At 52.2% G+C, this 22,590-nt stretch overlaps 1 protein-coding gene across 1 annotated transcript in view; it reads left to right on the top strand.

The window, feature by feature from the left end:
• The window catches only part of CCDC88C (coiled-coil domain containing 88C), a gene marked incomplete at its 5' end in the record, with an annotated part of 129,033 nt that overhangs the window by 91,122 nt on the left and 15,321 nt on the right, over nt 1-22,590 (top strand). The window contains 11 exons of the mRNA XM_082648383.1: nt 1-46; nt 2,298-2,425; nt 3,437-3,578; nt 3,980-4,168; nt 5,314-5,475; nt 6,607-6,884; nt 9,970-10,113; nt 12,143-12,329; nt 14,104-14,249; nt 16,678-16,767; nt 19,405-19,643. The exon at nt 1-46 is cut by the window's left edge and continues 977 nt beyond it. Of these exons, the coding sequence (XP_082504509.1) occupies nt 1-46; nt 2,298-2,425; nt 3,437-3,578; nt 3,980-4,168; nt 5,314-5,475; nt 6,607-6,884; nt 9,970-10,113; nt 12,143-12,329; nt 14,104-14,249; nt 16,678-16,767; nt 19,405-19,643 (1,751 nt within the window). The remainder of the gene's footprint in view (nt 47-2,297; nt 2,426-3,436; nt 3,579-3,979; nt 4,169-5,313; nt 5,476-6,606; nt 6,885-9,969; nt 10,114-12,142; nt 12,330-14,103; nt 14,250-16,677; nt 16,768-19,404; nt 19,644-22,590) is intronic.

Here is a 22,590-nt window from a genome sequence, read left to right on the forward strand (position 1 = left end):
CAAGCAGGTCACCATGCACACGAGGACACTGACCACCCTGAGGGAGGTGAGACGGGGGCGGGCGGCCCCTTCGGTGGGGGTTGGGCAGGGTCACCGTGCTGCCCGACAGGTGCTTCTGCAATAGAGGTGAGACAGGGAGAGGCCCCTGGCATTTGTCCCCTGCTTCTAAACAGAATGATGCCCAAAAGCATAAAGAAGAAATAGAAATCACCTGTTATGATCTTACGGCCCAGAGATAACCAGGGCTAACAATCCAGCATATTTTATTTCTTCTTTTTTCCTTGTCCATTTGTGTATACACACACTTGATACCCTACCTTCTCCATCCTAGCCCTGTTCTGTTTCTCTCTATTACTATACTTTTCTCATTACGTTAAATAGGTTTCAAGCCATGATTTCTAATGGCAGTGAGGTATTGATTTTATGGACTTACTGTGATTTCTTTCTGGACATTTAGATTGTTTCTGATTTTTCCCACGATTTTAAATAACACTGGGACTCCCCTGGTGGCGCAGTGGTTTAAGAATCCGCCTGCCGATGCAGGGGACACGGGTTCGAGCCCTGATCTGGGAGGATCCCACATGTCGCGGAGCAGCTAAGCCCGTGCACTACAACTACTGAGCCTGCATGCCACAACTACTGAGCCCACATGCCTAGAGCCCGTGCTCCACAGCAAGAGAAGCCACTGCAATGAGAAGCACATGCACCGCAAAGAAGAGTAGCCCCTGCTCACTGCGACTAGAGAAAGCCCGCGTGCAGCAATGAAGACCCAACACAGCCAAAAATAAATTAATTAATTAATTTTAGAAAAACACTGGACATCCTTGCACACACGCACCTTCACGAATGTATTTATTTTCTTAGGATATATGCCTAGAAGTGCAATTACAGGATGAAAGGGTGCGACTGTTTTACAGTTTCTTGGTGAATATGTGTCTTACTTTTCCCTGGTAGTTTTTGCGTGGCTCACCCGGGCTTTCCTGCAGCGCCACAGGGTGAGTCACTGCTCTAGTAAACGACTCCAGCGTCTGAGTGGCCCATCACAGAAGCCGAGTGTCCACACGTGTGGAAGTTCCATGTGACTGTTCACAGACACCTGGTGCCCTCCATAATGTGGCCCGGCTGTCCCACAGTGGAGCCCTCTTCTGGCTCCTCTACCTGCAGCAGGAAGATGAAGAAGAGAAGGACCACACTTCATGGGGCAGAATATGGTCTCATAGCCGCACCTGACAGCCAGGGAGGTTGGGACATGTGTTCCAGCTGTGTGCCGAGGAAGAAAAAGAAATAGACTTGGTGACCACGGAGAGGTCTCCACATTAAAAAAAAGATCACTGAGTGTCAGTGCGAGCAGATCAGTACACTGTTGGGGAGAGATGCAAGACACCAGCCTGACCCATAGCCCCTGCCTCTGTAAGCGTAAGTTAGGTTATGCTGCAGTAACGAATGACCCCAGAATCGCAGGGCTTGTCATGTCCAAGGCTGGTTTCTCTTTCACGAAAGTCCAGGTGACTCTCTGGAGAGCTCAGCATCCCAGGCGGCTTTGATCTCACGGCTCCACCATCTCAACGTGGGGTTTGGGCATTCCCCGAGGCAGGGGAGAGGCAGCTGGAAGATCACACACTGGCCCTTCCATGCTGCAGCCAGGGAGCGACCCCGGAATGTTTGGCGAGCACCACCCTCCGTCACACTGCTGTTCCAGGCCTTGGGGTGTGTGTGGTAGGGGGTCCTCGTGTGTGCAAATAGCTGTGACACTGGGCAAAAAACGGTATAACTCCCTGGAGAGTTACAGAGGTGTGGACTAGAGTAAGTGAACCCCTAAATGAGGTCAACATCCACTTTTGAAGAGTAAATCAAAACCAGTATTTAAAGTAAAATCTTTCTCCTCTTTACACTTTGTTCTGAGTTCTCTGCAATGAGCTAACTAGTTATTGATCCATTACTGCGTGGAAAAGGCAATCACGTTCACAGAATTCAAACCTGCTCCTCAGAGATCACCATAAGTGGTATTTCAGACACTTGTCTGGATGTGTTTGGAGCACGTTCGATCCTTCCTGGACACGCTGCCACATGGTCTGGTATCTTGAACTCCGGGGGCTGGGAAAGTGTGCTCATCCGTTCCCTTTGGAGGCATCCCTGAGGTTCACCGTCCCCACAGAACCGCCTGCTTGGCCCTCGAGACACCCAAGCTGGCCATGGCTCGAGAAGGTGGTCGCTCAGCCCTGAGACTGGCCTGCGCCAGGCCCTCCTGCCGTTTCCGCTGGGCTCTTTTCCCACGCTTGTCCTCACTGTCCCCACAGGACCTGGTGCAGGAGAAGCTGAAGAGCCAGCAGCTGAGCAGTGAGCTGGAGGAACTGAGCCAGGAACTGGAGAAGCTTGGCCTCCACAAGGAGCTGCTGCTGCGGGATGACAGCAGCAACGGTGACACGTGAGGACCCCTCCCTGGGTGGCTGCAGGCTTTCTCCTCTCACGCCTGCATCCCAGCGCCCCCGCACCCTGCAGGCTCCGCGCCCCAGCCCCACCCCCAGAGCTCAGTTTACTTTTCACACCCGAGGGCCTGTTGTCACGTGGCACTTTCTATCCAGGGCCTCCTTCCTGGACATTCCGAGGCGGGAGTGGAAGGAGATTCTTTTGTCCAATGAAAAGGCTTCTGAACTTTTTTCTAGTTAGGCTTTTTTCGAGCAGTTTTAACTTCACAACAAGAGTGAGGAGAAGGTGCAGAGATTTCCTGTAGAGCCCCTGCCCCCGATGCGTACCCTCCCCCACCATCAACACCCCCACCAACACCTCATCATCACCCAGAGTCCACGGTTGACATCGGGGTCATTCTCGGTGTTGCATGTTCTGTGGATTTTGACAAACGTGTGATAGCCTGTATCCACCCCTATAGCGTCATACAGGGTATTTTCACTGCCCTAAAAATCATCTGTGTTCCACCTGTTCGTTCCCCTCTCCCTCCACCAGCCCTTTAATTTTTTTAAATTTTAACTCTTGCTGCCTTTGCCAGCAGTGCTTTCCTAAATCATCTCGCTTTTCAAGGAAATCCAACACCTTGGACTTTTGTTGGACTTGTAACCAACGTGATGTCCTTTAGGTGTGGTGAAAAGGCCACACAGATTTACCGCTTACCTAGCACTGTGGTCTTGGATGGATTCCTTAACCTTTCTGAGACTCTGTTTCCCCATCTGTAAAATGGCCATAACAATACATGAAACGACGCCTGGAAAACTATAGCAGTGATGTTTCATTGACGGTGTCCCAGACATATCTATGCCAACAGCCTGGGGAACAGCTCTAGGTGATGGTTTTTGACTCCTGCAGTTCTTCTGGGACACATCTTGCAGCTTAGTGGGGGAGGGGCGTGTTGGCAGCTGGGAGACTGGGAGCTTGTGGGTAGAAGAGGCAGATATGAATACTACTGTGTATTTGTATTTTTCAGGAAATACAAGATTTTGGAGAGCATAACTGAATCAGCATTCAAAACAGCACTGGCCAGGAAAGAAGAAAAGATTGTGTTCTTAGAAGCACAGATGGAAGAGAAGGCCAGCCTGACTCACCACCTACAGAACGAGCTCCAGGTGGTAAGAGCAGCCCCCGTAGGGTCAGGCCGTAGGTCCTGGCTGTGAGGTCCCTGCCTCACCTTTCCCAGCCCCTCACCTGGGTAGCAGAGGGGCGGCCTGGATGCCCGTGTTCTGGAGCAAGTGTGGACGGAGTGGACCCCTGAGGCTCGGGAGGGAGAAGTCTGGCTGCGCTCACGTGGCTATAAAGTCGGACTGGGTCCCGGCTGCTGCCCGGCAGTCACCTCTGCAGGGAGGGGGCAACGTGCAGGACGGAGGTCCTCCCCGCAAGAGCAAAGGCAGGAGTCTGGCGGGTCCAGTGCCGGGCGAGGGGTTGAGCATGCTGATGGGGGTGGGTTTGGTGCGGGGCCCCGAGCCCGGCCTCTTCCTGCCCCAAGTCTGCTTTCCCGTTCTCGCACCCGCAGTTGAAGAAGGAGTGTGAGATCCTCAGGAAGAGCCAAGAAGAGGGGAAGCAGGTGCAGAACTCTTTCAAACACCCTGTGGGGCCGTTGGTCGAGGGTCACCCGGGGAAGGAGCGCTGGGGGCCCAGCCCCAAGGAGGCCACGATGGAGCTGCTCCGTGTGAAGGACCGGGCCATCGAGCTGGAGCGCAACGTGAGTAGGGAGAGGCCACTGTCGACAGTTCTGCAGACGGAGCAGGAACTCCCATTACCGGGAAGGACCCGGGGTGTCAGAAGCTGTTGAGATTTATCCAGGTCTCGTTGGCCTCTTCTTGAGTTCCCTGGCAAGTCCCGTTTGCTCCTTGCCACTTGAGGTCCCTTCAACCTTTCTGACTGAAGGGGCAGGTCCCCCTTTTCCCCGGGGACTTACTCTATGCTTCCTGCACTGGGTCTGGGGCATCTCCACCAGCACTGTTTCCGCAGTGATCTGTGTTTCGGTGCTCTTCTGGGGGTCGACAGACCACGGTCCGCCCCCTGTTTTCATAAATAAGGTTTTATTGGCCCACAGACACACCCTTTGCTTACACATCGTGTGGGACTGCCTTTCCACGGCGACGGCAGGGGTCACTGGTTGAGGTAGAGACCCTATGGCCGGCAAACCCCAAAATAATATTTGCCGTCTGGCCCTTTACAGAGCGAGTTTGTCCACGCACGTCTAAACCCCTGATCTTGTTTGACGTCTCCCAACAGCCTTATGAAGTAGATAGTGACTATTTTCCTTTGACAGATGAGAAAGGTGAGACGGAGTTTAAGAGACCTGACCCTAAGCCCCATGCTGGTCAGGGAGAGCGCAAGACCACACCCCACACGTCCGGGCCCAGTCGGTGGCGTATCTTGCTCGGCCTTTATCGGTCTCACGGAGCATGAACCGCCGCCTTCTACCCGCTGTCACCCGAGCGGGGTGAGGCTTTAGGGCAGGCTCTGGCTCCCTGTTCTGTGCGAGAAGCTCACAGACATGCATTCTCGGGGTGGTCAACAGAAAACAGAAGAGCACAGAAGACAGAAAGGATGCAGCAGGTTTAGCTCCAGCTCGCCTTTGCCTCACACTCACTCGCTCAGGTTCTTTGCAGCGTCTCCATCATGTATATTCGCTTCTCTTGTGAAAGCACGTACAAAAAAATTTTTTTCTAATTCTGTTGTCTTTCCAAGAGGGAAAATGTTACTTCTCTCATCCGGTGGATTTTGGCTTTGGCCCCCAAAGGGTTCCGCGACTCTGTACCTGCTAACCAGCCGTCCCTGCAGCTGCTTAGCAGGTACAGAGCCGGGGTCTGACTGGTCTCATGCTTCCCCCTTCCCCAGAACGCGGCTCTGCAGGCTGAGAAGCAGCTGCTCAAGGAACAGCTGCAGCACTTGGAGACCCAGAACACGGCCTTCAGCAGTCAGATCCTGACGCTGCAGAAGCAGAGCGCCTTCCTGCAGGAGCACAACACCACGCTCCAGACGCAGACGGCTAAGCTGCAGGTGAGGGCATGGCCGGGCAGCTCTTGGCGGGGGGAGGATGCTCTGTGTCTCCTAGAGACTGGCCCCAGCACTCTGACGACTCCTAATCAGTAAGACAAAGCATGGGAGAGTTCGGTGTTCTGTTTTATTTTTGATAGACTCATTGTAAACCGAGGTTCCTAGCCTCAGGATCTTTGAAGTTGGTTTTCAGTGACTGAACACGGCTGCCCAGGCAAAAAAAAAGTTTATTTCCCTGCTTTTCCCTTGCAGTCTTGTCTGTTTCCCAAAATCTGTTTCTTGAGATGCTGTTAGGAATGACTTGGAAAAGAGGTTCTGGGATCAAATAAGTTTGGTTCGACAGAGTTAAGCACACTTCTTCACTGTAGGACCTGGCAGAGCCTCTTTGAAGCAAATGTGAATTTTTGATCTCTACGAGTGAAGTAAGGTATGAAGTAGCTCCCGGGCTGGTGAGAGCATCTAGCCAAGAGTGTTCTGGACCACACGTTTCAGGATGTTGGCTTTTATTTACCATTAATAGATTGTGGGAAAGTAAATGATCGTTTATTGCAGTTTCTGAGAAAGGTGTTTGAAAATATGTAACGTGTGGGTCAGAGACAATGAATAGGAGACTGGCAAAGAGGTTGGGATTCGTTCTGTTAAAACGAGCAAATAGGATGTTGGCTTGTAGTTTTGTTTTGGTTGGGGTTTTTGGTTATGGTTGTCATGTCTTTGTCTGGTCTTGATATGAAGGTAATTCTGACCTCAGAATTAGATCGGAAGTGCTCCCTTCTCCTAAATTTCTAATAATTTTGGACGTTGGATGGATGTTCTGTAAGCGTCAGTTAGGTTAAGGTCAAGGTAGGTTGTTCAGGTATTTTGTGTCCTCAGTGATGCTCTGTCTTTTAAAAATAGGCTTTTAAAAGTATTCAAAGAGGGTATTATTCAGAGAGAGGACCTTATTTGCCCCAAAGGTCCCGTCTGCGGAGAGCGGCTCAGGAGTGAAGCGCCCCGCGACAGTCTGTTGATGCCATCTGGCCTCCAGCAGTTCCTTAAGTCCTGGTAGAACTGTCCTTGGTCCCAGCTGCGTCTTGCCTGCACCGATGGTCCCTGTTATCTCAGTGTCAGCCTCCAGCCCCCTCTCCCTCTCGGCAGGTGGAAAATTCCACTCTGGGCTCCCAGAGCGCCTCACTCACCGCGCAGTACGCACTGCTCCAGAACCAGCAGACAGCCAAGGAGAGCGAGCTCGAGAACCTGCAGAAGCAGCAGGAAGAGCTGACGGCCACCTACCAGGCCCTGCTGCAGGACCACGAGCACCTGGGCGCACTCCACGAGCGGCAGTCCGCGGAGTACGAGGCCCTCATCCGCCAGCACAGCTGCCTGAAAACACTGCATCGCAACCTGGAGCTGGAGCACAGGGAGCTCGGGGAGAGGTATGTGCCGGCGGGGCGGGCTCCCCTGGGTTCCTGTCCCCGCCTCTGCTCTGTGCCCCTCGGGTCTCCTCTTGGCCTGCAGCTTCACACTGTCCGGGGCACCAGAACTCTCCAAAAGGGAGGTAAATCAAAGTCACCCTTAGCAATTTGGAGTTAGTGCAGCTGGAGACCGAGTGTCGGTGGATCTCCAGGTGGAGAAGGGGCGTCGTGGCCAGTCTTGGCTCAGGGAAACCTGTTGTTGGTGTGGGGTCCCTGCTCCCCTAAGGATTTTCTTCTCTCCTCCCTTTTCTCTCCAAACTAAGAATAAGGAGGAAGTTCACTACAGCTGCCAATTTACAATGACACATCTTGCCCTGGCTTCTCAGTTCTTTTCTTGCCTGTCAAGGTCTGGGCTGCGTTTTTTGGGGATTTTTTTGCAGTACGCGGGCCTCTCACTGTTGTGGCCTCTCCCGTTGCGGAGCACAGGCTCCGGACGTGCAAGCTCAGCGGCCATGGCTCACGGACCCAGCCACTCCACGGAACGTGGGATCTTCCCGGACCGGGGCACGAACCTGCGTCCCCTGCATCGGCAGGTGGATTCTTAACCACCGCACCACCAGGGAAGCCCTAATTTTAAGTATGTAGAAAGTAAACAGAATGGTAGAGTGAAACCCCTGTATACCCACGACTGGCTTCTGCATTTATCACTGTTTTGCCACCCTCGTTTCATCTTTACTTCCCGTTCTCCAGCCCCACACTCTTCTTTTTTTGTAGGTAAAATTTACATACCTTGAAATGCACGAGTCTTAGCTTTGCACTCTGACAGATCGGGGTCCTGGGTCTTGTGTGCATTCAGTCAACCAGCATCACCTGAGCTCCTGCCCTGGCAGATCCTTGATTGTTCCAGGCCGCTGGGCAGGGGCTGCAGGACCCAGAATCTGGGAGCAGGTGTGGTGTGCACATGGCTCTAATACAGGAGAGAGAGGCTCTCAAACACTTGGCACGGGTGGCTGGGTGGGTGAGGAAGAGAAATTGTCCTTGCCCTGTGCTTGTGAGGCGGCCCTGCGACCAGCGTTCTCCTTGACTCGGCCTCAAGATGCTAAGTAGAGCTGAAGTGCAGGGCGTTTCATCACAGACCCAGGGGGGTTGTTGGGCCAGCAGAGCCTCACGAGGGCATCTGAGGATGCTGTGGGCACGGGGTGATGGCGTTCATTTATCCTCTCACCCGGTGCTTCCTTTCTGCCTCCGTCTGGAGTCCTCCACCCCTTTGATCCACGCGGATCGCCGTCCTTCAGGGGCTGCTAGCCCAAATGAGCATCTTCTGCTTCCTCCTGCACCCATCCTGGATGCATGCGACACTTAGGAAACACCTGCTGTGTACGGGGTGCTGTGTCTAGCTGTGGTAGGAGAGGCATCCAGTTGACTAATGATGTGGAGTGAGAAGTGTTCGCTCCGCTCTAAAGCTAGCACGGCGCCCAGCACTCCCCAGGCACTCAGGTGTCCTGTTATGTGTTATAATAACATCTCACGATATCCTTCATGTCTGCTCAGCAAGAGAAGGTTTTTGCAGGTGGAATTTGGACTGGCTCTGAAGGAAGTGTTCATTGTTGCTTTCCCTGTAATTCTTTGCTCAGTACAGCACAGAACCACTGTGTTACCCAGTACTTTGTTGGACAGAGGCTGGAGGCCCCTTGGGTCTGTCTGCGGCAGGGCTACGCGTTCAGGAGTCTGGGTACCTGGAATACAGGGATGATGGCTCTACATTCATTTCGTTTGACACTTAAATCAGACACTCACTCATTCGTTCTCTTAACAGATCCTGAGCACTGTGCCTCGTACTGGGACTCGGTGGTGAGCCAGACTCGCCCGGGTTCTGTTCTGCAGTGGCGTAGTTTACTAACGGTCAGAGAGATGCTTGATCAGTGAGCTTTTCCAAGACGTTACAGCAGGGAAGCGGGAAGCGGGGACCTTGATGGTCAGCCGGAGGCCCTAAGTTGTCAGACCTTGGATGACTTTTCCGAGAATCGTTAATCTGGATGCGAAAGGTCACCCCTGAGAGCCAGGCAGAGCCCCACGCCCAGAACCACGTTGGGGATCCTCTGCTCTGAAGCTAAAGGCCACACAGATGTCTGTGAACAGCTGCCTGAGCAGGCTTCTGAGCTTGACTCCCACAGAAGCACAAGTCTGGGTTCCAGTCAGATGGTGCGAGTACAGCTGCGCAGGGACAGGCGGGATCAGGGTAGAGGTCTGGAGACGAAGGCTGGAAGCCCCCTGGACTTGGGGGCTCTTGAGTCATCGTGAGCTTGGAAGGTTCCAGCAGGTGGGAGGAACAGCCTGGGCTTATCGGGGACTCTGTCCTTGTGCTCTGCTGCCCTCCAGAGATAGCTGTGCAGTACCCCACACAGAGAGACAGAGGAGAAAATACCAAGAGGAAAATGAAAGAGCGGGAAGGAGGGGGGTGTGTGTGTGTGTGCGCGCATGCGCGCGCACGCGCGTGTCCCCCGGCAGCTGCCTGGGCCCCCCAGGCAAGCCTCTGCCCCCTACTCGAGGTCTGGCAAGAGCAGGAGGGGCTCCCGAGGGAGAGGAGGGCTCACCCCATCCCCAGTGAGCCGGGATTTGCTGTGAGATTAGCTGTCATGTGCAGTGGAATTCAGCTGTCTATTCCGTGGTTTCTTCTAGATCAGTTTGTGTTGAGTGAACGCCCTGTTAAGTCATTTGCACTCCCTGAGAGGAGGGTGTGGGGTTCAGAGGACGTTGTCTTGGCGTTCCCCGGGGGCCAAGGGAGGAAGGCTACTGTGACAGGGAATCGAGGGGGCCGCAGGGGCATGTCGGGTGGGAGGACGAGGCCTCTGGCCCTGGGGCTGGAGGGGACCCCGAGCCTTCCCGCCCAGGTGCTGCTCACACCCCCGGTGCCTCTCCCAGCCACCTCCCTCCAATTCCCTGCCATGCAGCCTTGCCCCCTGCCCGCCCCCCTCAGCTCTGCAGAGAGAAGCCGCCAGACGAGCCCCGCTTTCTCTGTGGAGGCTTCGCAGTCTCCCAGGGTGTCCGTCGCCCGTGGGCAAAGAAGGCCTGGGACGGGCTGCCAGCGGTGTGTCCCCTCCCCCAGGCACGGCGACATGCTGAAGCGCAGGGCGGAGCTGGATGAGCTGGAGAAGGTTTTGAATGCCGAGAGGGAGGCTCTGCGGCAGGAGCAGAGGACGAGCGCCGCGGTCGCGAGCGAGAACCAGAGGCTGCAGGAGGAGCTGGACAGGTAAACGCCGGGGCCCAGGGGGCCCACCTTCCCGCGGGCGGCAGCAGCTGACTCACTCTGCTCCCGCTGAGCGGAGGTCAGCCTGCCAATACAGCCCCTGTCATGCTAACAGCTGGATGGTAGCGAGGTCAAAGGGATGGTGCTGGGATGGAAGGGCCAGTGTGGTACCCAGGGATAGCGCGTCGCCCAAGCTGGTGGCCCTCACCTCCTGCCCTGAGATGCCGATTGGTTGCGTCAGCCACGGGTACATTCGTCATCTAATGGGTTCCCTGTTTGTGAATTCACCTCCTTGCTGACATTGATCTCTAAGCCCCAAATCAGCGTTCGTGGAGCCATCACGGACATTTGGGTGGCGGGACATTTGGGGTCGCCTGATGCACACATTTCCAACAGAGGAGGAGCAAGGCATTCGACCCCTGCAGCTCATTCTGCAAACGAGCATCCTTTTTTTTTTTTTTTTGGCGGTACGCGGGCCTCTCACTGTTGTGGCCTCTCCCGTTGCGGAGCACAGGCTCCGGACACGCAGGCTTAGCGGCCATGGCTCACGGGACCAGCCGCTCCGCGGCACGTGGGATCTTCCCGGACCGGGGCACGAACCCATGTCCCCTGCATCGGCAGGCGGACTCTTAACCACTGCGCCACCAAAGAAGCCTACGAGCGTCCTTTCTGTGGCCTGTTTAGTGCCATGGTTTTCGTGTTTTTGTGCTTTTGGGTGAGGATTTCGCTGTTCAAAATGGCCCACGAGCAGAATGCTGTCTCGTGTTCCTAAGTGCAAGGCTGTGATGTACATTACGGAGAATATGTGTGAGTGAGGTAGATAAGCTTCCTTCAGGCATGAGTTACAGTGCTGTTGGCTGTGAGTACATCACATAAGGTGTCTTTAAACAGAAACCACGTAAAATGAGGTATGTCTTGATCAGCTGACAAAATTGTGTGACCAGACTCACAGGAACCCACCTGTGTGTTTCCCCCAAGAGCTAATTTAGTGTCTCAGAGACTTTATAGAATGTTACTACCAAGAGTAACGAGAATCTACAGAATTACTATCCTTTTTTTTTTTAAACAGACGAAGAAACAGGCTGAGATTAAATGCCTTGTTCAGAGTGGACGCTTGTAGTCAATGGCAGAGTCAGGATTTGAAGCAGGTCTTGTCTCTGGCATGGCCATGGGTACTGCCTCCTCCCCACCTCTTTGCGTTCATGTGTACCAGGGGCTACAGACTCCGGTGCCAGGCAGGTCAGGCACGTGGGTGAAGAGTGCCAGTGGTAGACCGGACATGAGTGACACAGAGAATATACACTGACAGTTGTCAGCTGGGAGGAAGGCCTGGGGCCACCAGATTATCCCTTGGTTTATGCTTTTTCTCTTAAGAGAAGCTGGACATTGGAATGTTGATGTGAAACTTTCAGAATTTTAAATGTTGACCCACTAATTCATTTAAAAAACACTGTAGCCAAACAAGACACATCTGTGTCTAAATTGAGGCCGTGAGCCCCTGGTACTTTGAGCTTTCTGTTACAGATCTTCCCCCGAGAAAGCCCAGTTGGATAATAGTTATTATGATGGTGCTAATCTTTGTGGATTTACCTCATACCCCAGCATCTCATATTTTATCTCGGGAGTTGAAATGAGAAAGGGGCTTGGAATTGAGAAGAAGAGCTGGGCATAGACAAGGAGTTTTAGAGCAAAAATGTCTGGTTCCGTATTCAGAAAGAAAGCTTTTAACAACAGAACCTTTTTTTCCAAGTAGGCAGATATGCCAAAGCTCTAAAAACATAAGAGGTCATAACAGTGATGCTCTGTTGAAGTGGGTGTCCGAGCCTGCCTGTTCCGTCCCCCCAGTGCAAGGTGGGGACACCAGGGGTACCTTCATAGAACCCCGAAGAATCCAGTTTGAAAGCCTCTGATTTTGTTCAGCTCCCTCATTGTGAGGCCCAGGGAGGTTGTGGTTCGGTCTAAGGTTGCACAGCTGTGACAGGGCCCGGGAGCACCCTTCAGGCCTCAGCCCTGTGGCTCTCCACCCTGCCAGGGTCAGCTTCCTGCACCACCAGCTGAAGGGGGAACACGAGGAGCTGCACAGCCACACCAAGGAGCTGAAAACCTCGCTGAACAGCTCGCAGCTGGAGCTGAGCCGCTGGCAGGCCCGGTTCGACGAGCTGAAGGAACAGCATCAGAGCATGGACATCTCTCTGACCAAGCTGGACACCCACTGCGAGGTGGGGCCTGGGGCTGGGCGGGGTCTCGGGACACCGGGACGAGTCCCCCTGGGGTGACAGCCTTGGGCTCAGAGGGGGTGCGATGGGTCCTTCTTGGCGTCTGTGCTCCAAGACTGTGAAGGTGGTACAGAGGCCGGGAGGAGACCAGAGGCGTTTGAAAGGGGGACAGGCACCACGACTGGTAGGGATGCATTAGAAAACACCTTTGCATCTGACCTTTGCTTTCTGCAAAGGGTCAGAGCAGGCGCACGGAAACAGCTGAGTGCTGTTTTATCTCTGTCCTCTTGGCTGTGTCCACACGGTTTTTCCGTTTCCTTGCATGTAGCAGCTGCACTGTTCTAGAGGAAGGTCACAGATTTTCTTCTGTGCTTGGGTTTGGCTCACTGGCTCCTCGGGATGGAACTTGCACACAAATCCCCTGGTTGCAAAAGGGGCAGATCTCTGCCTTCTGGTGCACTAGGTTGGAAAGTACCTTCTTAAGCAGCAGACCCCGCTCAGATGAAATTGTAAGCAGACCGCGGGACAAGTAAGACAGGCAAAGTGGATGGCACAGGGCAGAGCAGCTGGGTCCCGTCCCAGCTCCAGGACAGCCAGGAGCCCGGACACAGCTCCTCTTGCCCTTTGTTTGTTGAAAAATACTCTGGGGATCCTTTTCCTTTGAGCTCGCGGGGCGCCACAGATGAGGAAGCAGAGGCCAGGGTTCTGGGATGCCCAAAGGCCCCTCTGGGCTGGGGCTGGGGCCTGTGGAGGAGGTGGGGGCCAGGACACAGGCAGACACTGACTGAGGGAGCCCCGTCATCATAGGCTGTGCCTCACAGGGCCCTGCTTTAGGATTTCCGAGGGGACCTCAGGCCAGGGCCTGCAGTAGGAGATTGCCACCCAGTCTGTCTGAAGCCAAAGCTTGTTGTTTTCCTGCTACACCAACCATGATAAATGTATTCTAGACAAGAGTTGGCCATCCTCAGCCCAAAACTAAAATCCAGCCCCCAAACCTCTTTCCATACAGCCGTGAACTGAGAATGACCTTTACATTTTATAATGGTTGAGAAAGTGAAAAAAAATGTTTTGTGGCAAGTGCAAGTGGTATAACACTTAAATGTCAGTGTCCATAAGTCAAGTTGTATTGGAACGCGGTCACACCTGTGCATTTACATATTGTCTCTGGCTGCTTTCCTGCTGTAACAGCACAGTTGAGTGGCTGCGACAGAGACCACCGTCCGGCCTGGAAAGCCTAAAATATTTGCTACCTGGCTCTTTACAGGAGAAGTGTGCCGACCCTCGTCTAGGACGGAGCTGGCCGCTAGAAATAATAATGTAGCCACCAGATGTAATTTAAAATTTTCTAGTAGCCACAGTAAAGAAGTGAAAGCAAACAGGTGGGATTAATTCTAAGTAATATATTTTGTTCAGCCAGTATATCTAAAATGTCATTTCCACATGTAACCACAAAAAGCTCATTAACGAGCTCTTTCACATCTTTTGTTTTTAGTTAAGTCTTTAGGATCCGCTGTATCCGCCCTTGTGGCTCTCCTCATCGTGGGCTAGCTGTGCTTTAAGTGGTCCGTGGCCACGCGTTGCCCGCGGCTGTCGGATTGGACAGCGTACCTGCCAAGGGAAGAGGCCGTTTGGGTCCTTTCAAGTTGTCACAAGTGCAGATAGTACTGAGATGGACATCTTGGCGCACGTGGCCTTTGCCTTCTTTTGGAAGCTAGATTCCCAGCAGCAGACTCACAGGGTCACACAGTATTTAAGACGTTGTTGGTCTGTGTTTTAGCTGCTCTCCCGCCTCAAGGGGAACTTGGAGGAAGAAAACCATCACCTCTTGAGCCAGATCCAGCTGTTGAGCCAGCAGAACCAAATGCTTCTAGAACAGAACTTGGAGAACAAGGAACAGTACCACGAGGAGCAGAAGCAGTACATGTAAGGGGCCCGGGTGGGGGACGCCTGTTGACACGGGGGTCCTGGCTTCTGTGGCCAAGACCTGCCCCGCTCTGGGCAGGAACAGCCCCGGAGCCTGTTCTTAACAGCCTGTCCTTCTCTCTGTTTCCCTGGAGTGTTTCTGGGTTTCTGCAAGTGGTGGTGGTTGGCTTTCGTTTGCTTTTTAAAGGCTCTGCCCACCGCCAGAAGCTTCTTAGTCTGCTTTTGGAATTAAGTGCACTTCTAAAAATACAGCTGTGCTAGCAAGAGAAGTATCTCAGGGAAAGAATTCACGTCGGAGGCTGAGCGCAGGTGCCACACCCAACCTCCTTCTGTCGCCTGTGGCTGTGTCCCCTGATTGTCTGGTGCAGTGGGTCCCCCGTGTGCCACGGTGTTTGTTTATGTGGGCTTTGCTGTGGCCCCTGCGGTGGTAACCAGGGACCTAGTGGGGGTGATGGGATGTGGGCATACCAGACAGAGGTTGAGGAGCTTCACGGAGAAGTGGAAAGAAGAGCTGGGGTTCTGCTGCCGACACAGGATGGGCCGAAGGCAGGGCAGACGGGGGACATGAAGATGGAGCATGGCAGGGCTCTGGGTGCAGGGAACGTGTGGGAGCCTCAGCGGAGGAGGCTGCCGCGCCTGGCTAACGAGTCGGGATTCACTGGGAAGTGTTTAAAGGGTGCTGGTCTCGCAGGGCCTAGGAAGCTGCCAGAGATGAGGTCAAGAGGAAGAGCCTGGCCCTGAGAACCTTGTGGTTTGCAAGTGAAACGATCCAGGACGCATCCGTGGTTCCAGGGGCTTTCCACCGCTCTGCCGTGGTGGTTGAACTGTCCTTGCTCGCGGGTGGGAATGGCTGGCCAGCGTAGGGAAAGCAAGAGGAGACAGGCTGCAGGGGGACATGGTGAGAGGCGGCTCGCCATCTACCAGGAGATGGTTTGCCTTGCAAACCGCACTGTAATTTGGGGATAGAAATGACCGTTGCCTGAAGTTGGCCCTCTGTAATCCAGCTGATAATAATTTCCAGCGGACACTGGGCGGTTGCTCACTAGAAGAGTAGGCGCCCAGACCCCAGGGGGATGATGGGATGACAGTTGTGCAATAGAGAGCGTCTGCAGAGGGCCAGGAGTTGGCAGGCTTCCCAGAGGCTGCTCTGAGCGGAGCACTGTGCTGGGGGCCGAGAGGGGCACGGGACCTGCTCTCTGAGTTTGTGCGCATCTCTGGGGCGGACCCAGCCGCGAAAGCACTCCGAGCTTAAGGCGGTGCAGCACGGCCGTGAGGACACGATAACAGATCACAGACATCGAGTCAAGGAGGCTGGGAGCCGCGAGGGGTTGGGGCTTGGGGGTCAGGGCCCAGCGGTTCGCAAAGCTGCCACTTTTCGTGATGTACCCGCTTCGTGGGGAGCTCCTGGGAAAGCCCCCAGCTTGGGTGGAAGCTTGGCAGCTTGACAGAAAGAAGCCTGAGCAGAAAGTTGCCTCTGGCCCGAGGCCTCATTTTCCAGTGAGGAAGCCGAGGGTCCGAGCTGTAAAGACAGCACAGGTGGTGAGAGGCCGGAAGGGACGGGAGTTGGTGGCCCTGTGGGCACTGTTGTATGGAGTCCACCTGCCTGACTCCCTGAGATAAAACAAAAGCACCCCCTTCGTATCAGGAAGGCCAGAACTTCCCTCCCAGGAAGCAGAGGTGCCCTCTGGCAGCCCAGGGTTCAAGAGGTGTCTCTTCGGTCTCTTGTGTGTTTTTGAAAATACAAACTGGTTTCCAGCATTTACAAGTCAGGAGATTCTGCTTCACAGTCTGAGTTTCTGGCTGCTCTGAAAAGTGGGAAGGTCTACGTGCCACCCCAGGCAGCGATCTGCTGCGGTGGCCCAGTTGTGGCCCAGTCCCCACCACACCCTCTGGTTTTTCCAGGCCCGCTCTGTTCGTTATCTTCTCTCTGGACCCTAAAGTCTTCTGAGTTTGTTCCCATGGAAGTTTTCTCAGAAACCCAGCATTGGAATGGGTCCAGGTCAGAGGTCTGAATTTGCTGAAATGACTTTTTCAACCTTGATGCCCACCCAACTCCCTAAGGGCAGACCTCTCCCACCACCAAGGTACTGTTGATGTGCACGCCAGCAGCTGGCCTCGGGTCTGACCCTGGGGTGTCCCACACCCTGAATGGCCTGGCCAGAGAATCCTTGCTTCCGAGCTTGAGTTGTCAGACGGTTCTGGGTTTGCTCCCTTGAGTTCACTCACAGCTAGATCCTGGGTGCTTCAGCAGGCCTCTGCAAGGCGTTAGGGCTTCTGGACCTATGTCAGATGCTTCCGTTCGCATATTCCCAACTCAGCGACTGTGAGCACTGTGATGTCCGCTGGGCCAGGTCCCAGGCCGAGCTGGTGAGTAAGTTTGTTTGTTTTATTTAAAACTGGCTTGATTGTCTTTTCCCTCTCTCCACAGAGACAAGTTAAATGCCTTACGAAGACATAAGGAAAAACTGGAAGAAAAAATCATGGATCAGTACAAGTTCTATGATCCTGCTCCAAAGAAGTGAGTTGATTTAAGTTTCACGGACTTGAACACAGAACAGAAAACCTCCTTGTTCACACTCAGGGTGAAACTTTTTGTAGGGCCTGTGTCTTCCACAGTGACAGGTCACCCGTGTGCACATCAGAAAGATTTTAGAATTTCTTTCAGCCCCATCCTCATGCTTGTCCTGTGAGGGGTGGCAAATGCCGGCTGACCCTGACGAGACACAGGCTTAACTGAGCCACAGCCCTTTTAATGGGGCAGAGTCAGTGGTTTGGGAGCCATTAAAGCGGGATGGAAGGGTTGCCTTGTCGGCCTCTTCTCAGGATTTAACGGGGTGTAGAAAACCATGTTTCTGTTTAGGGAAGGAACCTTGGATAGGACACCAGGCCCAGCACTCACAGTCTTCAAACAGGGGCACCTTTTGGCCGTATACAGATTCCTCTGGATTCACTGAACCCCAGGGTGGCTTCACAGACATGTCCCCTTCTCCAGAGGGCAGTGGGTTTCAGGGCTGGCTCCATCCCCCAAGACTGCCAGCCTTGTCCAGCACCGCTTCCCGCAGGAGTCGGCCCTGCACGTGGTCCTGTCCCAGCCCAGCCTCAAAGTCAGGATCGCTGTGCACCCCTCAAGGCCTCTCTGTTGAAATCACACAACCACAGAATTTCAGAACCTCAGTCTCAGCCTTCTCTTTGACAGATGGAGAAGTTGAGGCCCAGACGAGGAAACGGAGGGATTTGTGTAAACACAGTGCAGTTCAGTTCAGAGCAGGAGTAGAACTCGGGTGTGGTTCTCTCTTTTTTTGTTGTTTTTTTTTTCCGGTACGCGGGCCTCTCACTGCTGTGGCCTCTCCCGTTGCGGAGCACAGGCTCCGGACGCACAGGCTCAGCGGCCATGGCTCACGGGCCCAGCTGCTCTGCGGCATGTGGGATCTTCCCGGACCGGGGCACGAACCCGTGTCCCCTGCATCGGCAGGCGGACTCTCAACCACTGTGCCACCAGGGAAGCCCTGTGGTTCTCTTTTTGTAACAGCAGAAGCCTCCATTTCCCATTAGCTGCAGCTTCGTCGCTTCCTCATTAAATTGCCTGTTTTTACTTCACACGGCGCCCTCTTCCCTGCCCTCTGCCACCGCACCCGGATTCCTCAGTGCCGGGAGTGGTCAAGGAATGCCAGCTTATTACGCTTACCGTGAACTTTAGCAGAGGATGAGGAGTGTGATGCTGAAAAGGGCATTTTGGCAGAAAAATGGCCATCTACTAGATCATCAGCAGAGCACGACTTCCTTCCCAGAGATAATCAAGAGTTAATAGATCACATCAGCAGAGCACGACTTCCTCCCCAGAGATAATCAAGAGTTAATAGATCACATCAGCAGAGCACGACTTCCTCCCCAGAGATAATCAAGAGTTAATAGATCACATCAGCAGAGCACGACTTCCTCCCCAGAGATAATCAAGAGTTAATAGATCACATCAGCAGAGCACGACTTCCTCCCCAGAGATAATCAAGAGTTAATAGACCACGTCAGCAGAGCACGACTTCCTCCCCAGAGATAATCAAGAGTTAATAGATCACGTCAGCAGAGCACGACTTCCTCCCCAGAGATAATCAAGAGTTAATAGATCACGTCAGCAGAGCACGACTTCCTCCCCAGAGATAATCAAGAGTTAATAGATCACGTCAGCAGAGCACGACTTCCTCCCCAGAGATAATCAAGAGTTAATAGATCACGTCAGCAGAGCACGACTTCCTCCCCAGAGATAATCAAGAGTTAATAGATCACGTCAGCAGAGCACGACTTCCTCCCCAGAGATAATCAGGATCTAATAGATCACATCAGCAGAGCACGACTTCCTCCCCAGAGATAATCAGGATCTAATAGATCACGTCAGCAGAGCACGACTTCCTCCCCAGAGATAATCAGGATCTACCAGATCACGTTAGCAGAGCACGACTTCCTCCCCAGAGATAATCAAGAGTTAATAGATCACGTTAGCAGAGCACGACTTCCTCCCCAGAGATAATCAAGAGTTAATAGATCACGTTAGCAGAGCACGACTTCCTCCCCAGAGATAATCGAGATCTAATAGATCACATCAGCAGAGCACGACTTCCTCCCCAGAGATAATCAAGATCTAATAGATCACATTAGCAGAGCACGACTTCCTTCCCGGAGATAATCAAGTTAATAGATCACATTAGCAGAGCACAACTTCCTTCCCAGAGATAATCAGGATCTAATAGATCACATTAGCAGAGCACGACTTCCTTCCCAGAGATTATCAAGAGTTAATAGATCACATTAGCAGAGCACGACTTCCTCCCCAGAGATAATCAAGAGTTAACAGATCACATTAGCAGAGCACGACTTCCTTCCCAGAGATAATCAAGAGTTAATGGGCGTACTCGATGTTCTGTTCTCCCAAGAGACTAGTGTGAACTCCTGACCCGATACATGCTTCTAACTATCCCCGAGCGCACGCGTGACCGAGAATTCTGTTCTGCCTCCTGAGCCCCAAATACAGTGGTCATGGTGGTGGTTACTGGCCAGCTTCCCAGGCTGGTGATGGGAATCTCAGCCCACATTAGGGCACCCAGTAACCTGCTGGAGGGGGCAGTGAGGGTTGATTGTGTCCTAAAAATCTACTCCTAACTAGGAAAAACCACTGGATTGGAGCCAAAGCTTTAGTCAAACTCATCAAACCAAAGAAAGAGGGTTCCAGAGAACGACTGAAGTCAACTACAGACAGTCCTCCCCGGCAGCTGGAGTCCCCAGACCCAACCTCGCCATCCACTTCTCAGCCGCTCAGATCCCAGCCGGAGAACCCTGAGGCCACCCCCTTGGGCTCAAGCTGTGCAGAAGAGCGTGACATCCACAGAGGGACCCTGGGAAAAGGTAGGCGGGCTGACCTGGCTGCAGGGGGTGGTCTAAGGGACCCTCTCACTGGACTGGGTAGAGGGAGACGGCGTGTGGCTGTGCGCACATGTGTGTGTAAGAGCGTGAAGGGGATGTGCTGTGTACACGCACATCTGCCTCCATAGGTGTGTTAATAACCAAGAAAATACAAACCCATGTCGAGCGAGAAGCATCGCTAATCCTGTAGATGGTGGGAGGGACTCAAACCAAAGCTGGTAACCACGCAGGCACCAGAGGCAAGCTCAGTTGCATATGTTTGGGGGTTTCCTTGTACGTGTCAGAGTTGTAGAGTAGACTATTTCTGTAGGGAGATCTCCGGCACATTTAACAGGCAGCGTGCACATGTGCGATCTTTTGCAAGCCCACGTGTGACTCCAGTCTTTTTAGCCCTTAGATAGGCAGCCAGATTTTCTTCTCCAGCCTGACCCGGTCTTCAGTCTTACCAGCCAGGGGGCCCGGCTTACCTTTCCATTTGGAGTTTGCCAGGGGTTCTGAAATGGGTTCCTAGTTGAATGTGCTTTATTCTGTCAAACTCTAAGAGGCTATCAATTATAAACTGCCCAATTACTTTATATAACACTGGCAATCAAATGATGCAGTGCTTTACCACTTAGAATTTTTATTGTACTCTTGTTGAAGAGCTCTTCTAAAAGACTTAATTCGACAGATTTTTGTGTACACACATAAAAGGAAAATATGAGTAAAATATATCGGTCACGGCAGTGACAGTTCTGTCACAGTTCCATCTGGCCCCAGTGGTGACTGTAAGACACTGTGGAAGCTGCATCCTGATTTCAGTGATGTTAAGATGGGGCGGTGGGGGTGGGGATGTGCATCTTAGAATCGATTAAACACAGCAGTTACTTCAAACAAGGTTAAATTTCCAAATTTACTTTTAAATATCATTTCATGGATTTTTTATGCCAAAACTGCAGCCTGAATAATTGGAATCTTTATGAAAGACACCAGGACTTTCTGAAGATCAGGCCTATGCCTGAGACCCACACACTGTCGGGGGTGGTGGCTGACATTCTAGCACTAAGGGCCTGTGACAAGCCATCCTCTGAGCGTGACATGTGCACAAGCCTTTCAGGAGGCCACATTCACCGCTTCAGGTACTGCTGTGTCACTTTCTAATGCACAAAAGAAAATGCATTCACGCACACATTGTCTGGGGAATAATGCTTGCACTCCCGTTCTTTACAGGAGGTCAGATGAGGTAAAAGGCTCTTGTGCAGATAAATGATAACGAAGCTTAACATTGGTTTTTATCTAGAGGGGATCTGTGGCCCCAGGTTTGCATTTTGACTGTTTAAATGTTTTGACATCTATCACCTCAATTTGTATTAAAGTTGACTTAATTAACTATAACCAGCCTAACTGAGTCAGGAAAACTTTCAGAGGAAAAGAAATGCTCGTGCCCATCCATGAACGAGCAAGTCAGTGATGATCGTCAGTAACAGCAGCCGTGCACTGGGTGCTTTCTTTGGGCTCAGCACCTTGTCAGCTAATTTACTTTATCTGCCTCGGGTTTAGTCCTAACTACCCCGTGAGGTAGGCATGATGAATCATCCCCTTTTCAGAGCTTAGAAAGTGAGGCTTGACAAGGTGAAACACCTGCTGATATAGTAAGTGGCAGAACTTGGATTCAAACAGAGGTCTGTCAACCCTGGAGCCTGAGCTCTTCACCAACAAGGGCACTGCCTGCAGTTAAAGCTGAACCAACATGCTGCCTAACCAGGGGCCCCGGCAGAGCCATGGGCCCCAGCATCACATAAAGTCGGTCCCTTATCCTGTGGTGTGAGCATTGGCCACCAGGTGGTGCCACAGAGGAAGAAATAATGGAGGTTCTGGTACCAAATTTAACTCTAAATCAGAAATTGGATATACTGGTTGTTTCTGTATGACATGTTCAAAAAGTTAGACCAGTTGTCTGCTCTGATAAGACTCTGTGATTTAAAGGTCATGAATTAGAGAGATCTAAAAGCATATAATAATTCTTGGTGTTGAGGGCTTTGGGGTATGAAAAAGAGGTACTTTCATTATTTTTAAACTCATCCTGCCAAAAGAGGTTATTTCAGATATACAAGAATTATTAGTGGATACTTCAGGTAGACCATTTCGTTACAGCAGGCCAGAAACTTACTGTGTAGCACGTGAGCCAGATTGTCAGGGAGTCAGTCATTAAAATGGATGAGTAAGAGAAGCCGCGGCTCCTAAATTAATAAACATTCTTATTTAATAATTTCACACTTTGAAATTGAAAAATTGTCTAAGCCCTTCGGCTCCTCGAGCGATACGTAATTCTCTTCACGTGCTGAGTAAGTAAAGTGTTGGCACTAAGATGCCGCTAAATTAATTAAATTGAGGCAGAGCATAAGTGACTCACTGAGTCCTGATTCCGGTCTTGTCGTGGCTATTGTTTCCATCTTTCCTGGGCTGGACAGGATACTGATTTCCTAAGTACGTTGAGCTAATTTAGAGTCATTTGTTATTATTCATTTCATTTATTTCTTGTGTTTTTTTTTTTTTTTTCCTTCCTCTCGGGTTATCCTGGGGATAACGATTTAGCAACTCAGCGCAGAGAGAGTTCCTTTTTGAGAAGCAAAAGCAAGGACAAAGACAAGTCTCCAGGGGCCCACCCGGCTCTCTCGGCTCTCTCTAAACACCTGCAGTTCTGGTCTTCCTCTGACAACCCCATCCTCTTCTAACGAGCCCCTCCCTTTTTCCGAGATTGGCGATTTCTAATCCTTTTCCTTTACCATGTGTCTTCATCGTGTATCCTTCTTCATTTCTGAAATTCAAACAAACGAAAACAAAACAAAACAAAAAACAGTACCTAAAGGCCGGATGACCTATAGCGGACCCCTCCTCCTGACCCCAGTTCGAAGCCAAACTTAAAGTAGCCAGCGTGGATTCTGAGTTC

Source organism: Grampus griseus (assembly GCF_964374135.1).
Source record: "Grampus griseus genome assembly, chromosome: 2".
NCBI lineage: Eukaryota > Metazoa > Chordata > Mammalia > Artiodactyla > Delphinidae > Grampus > Grampus griseus.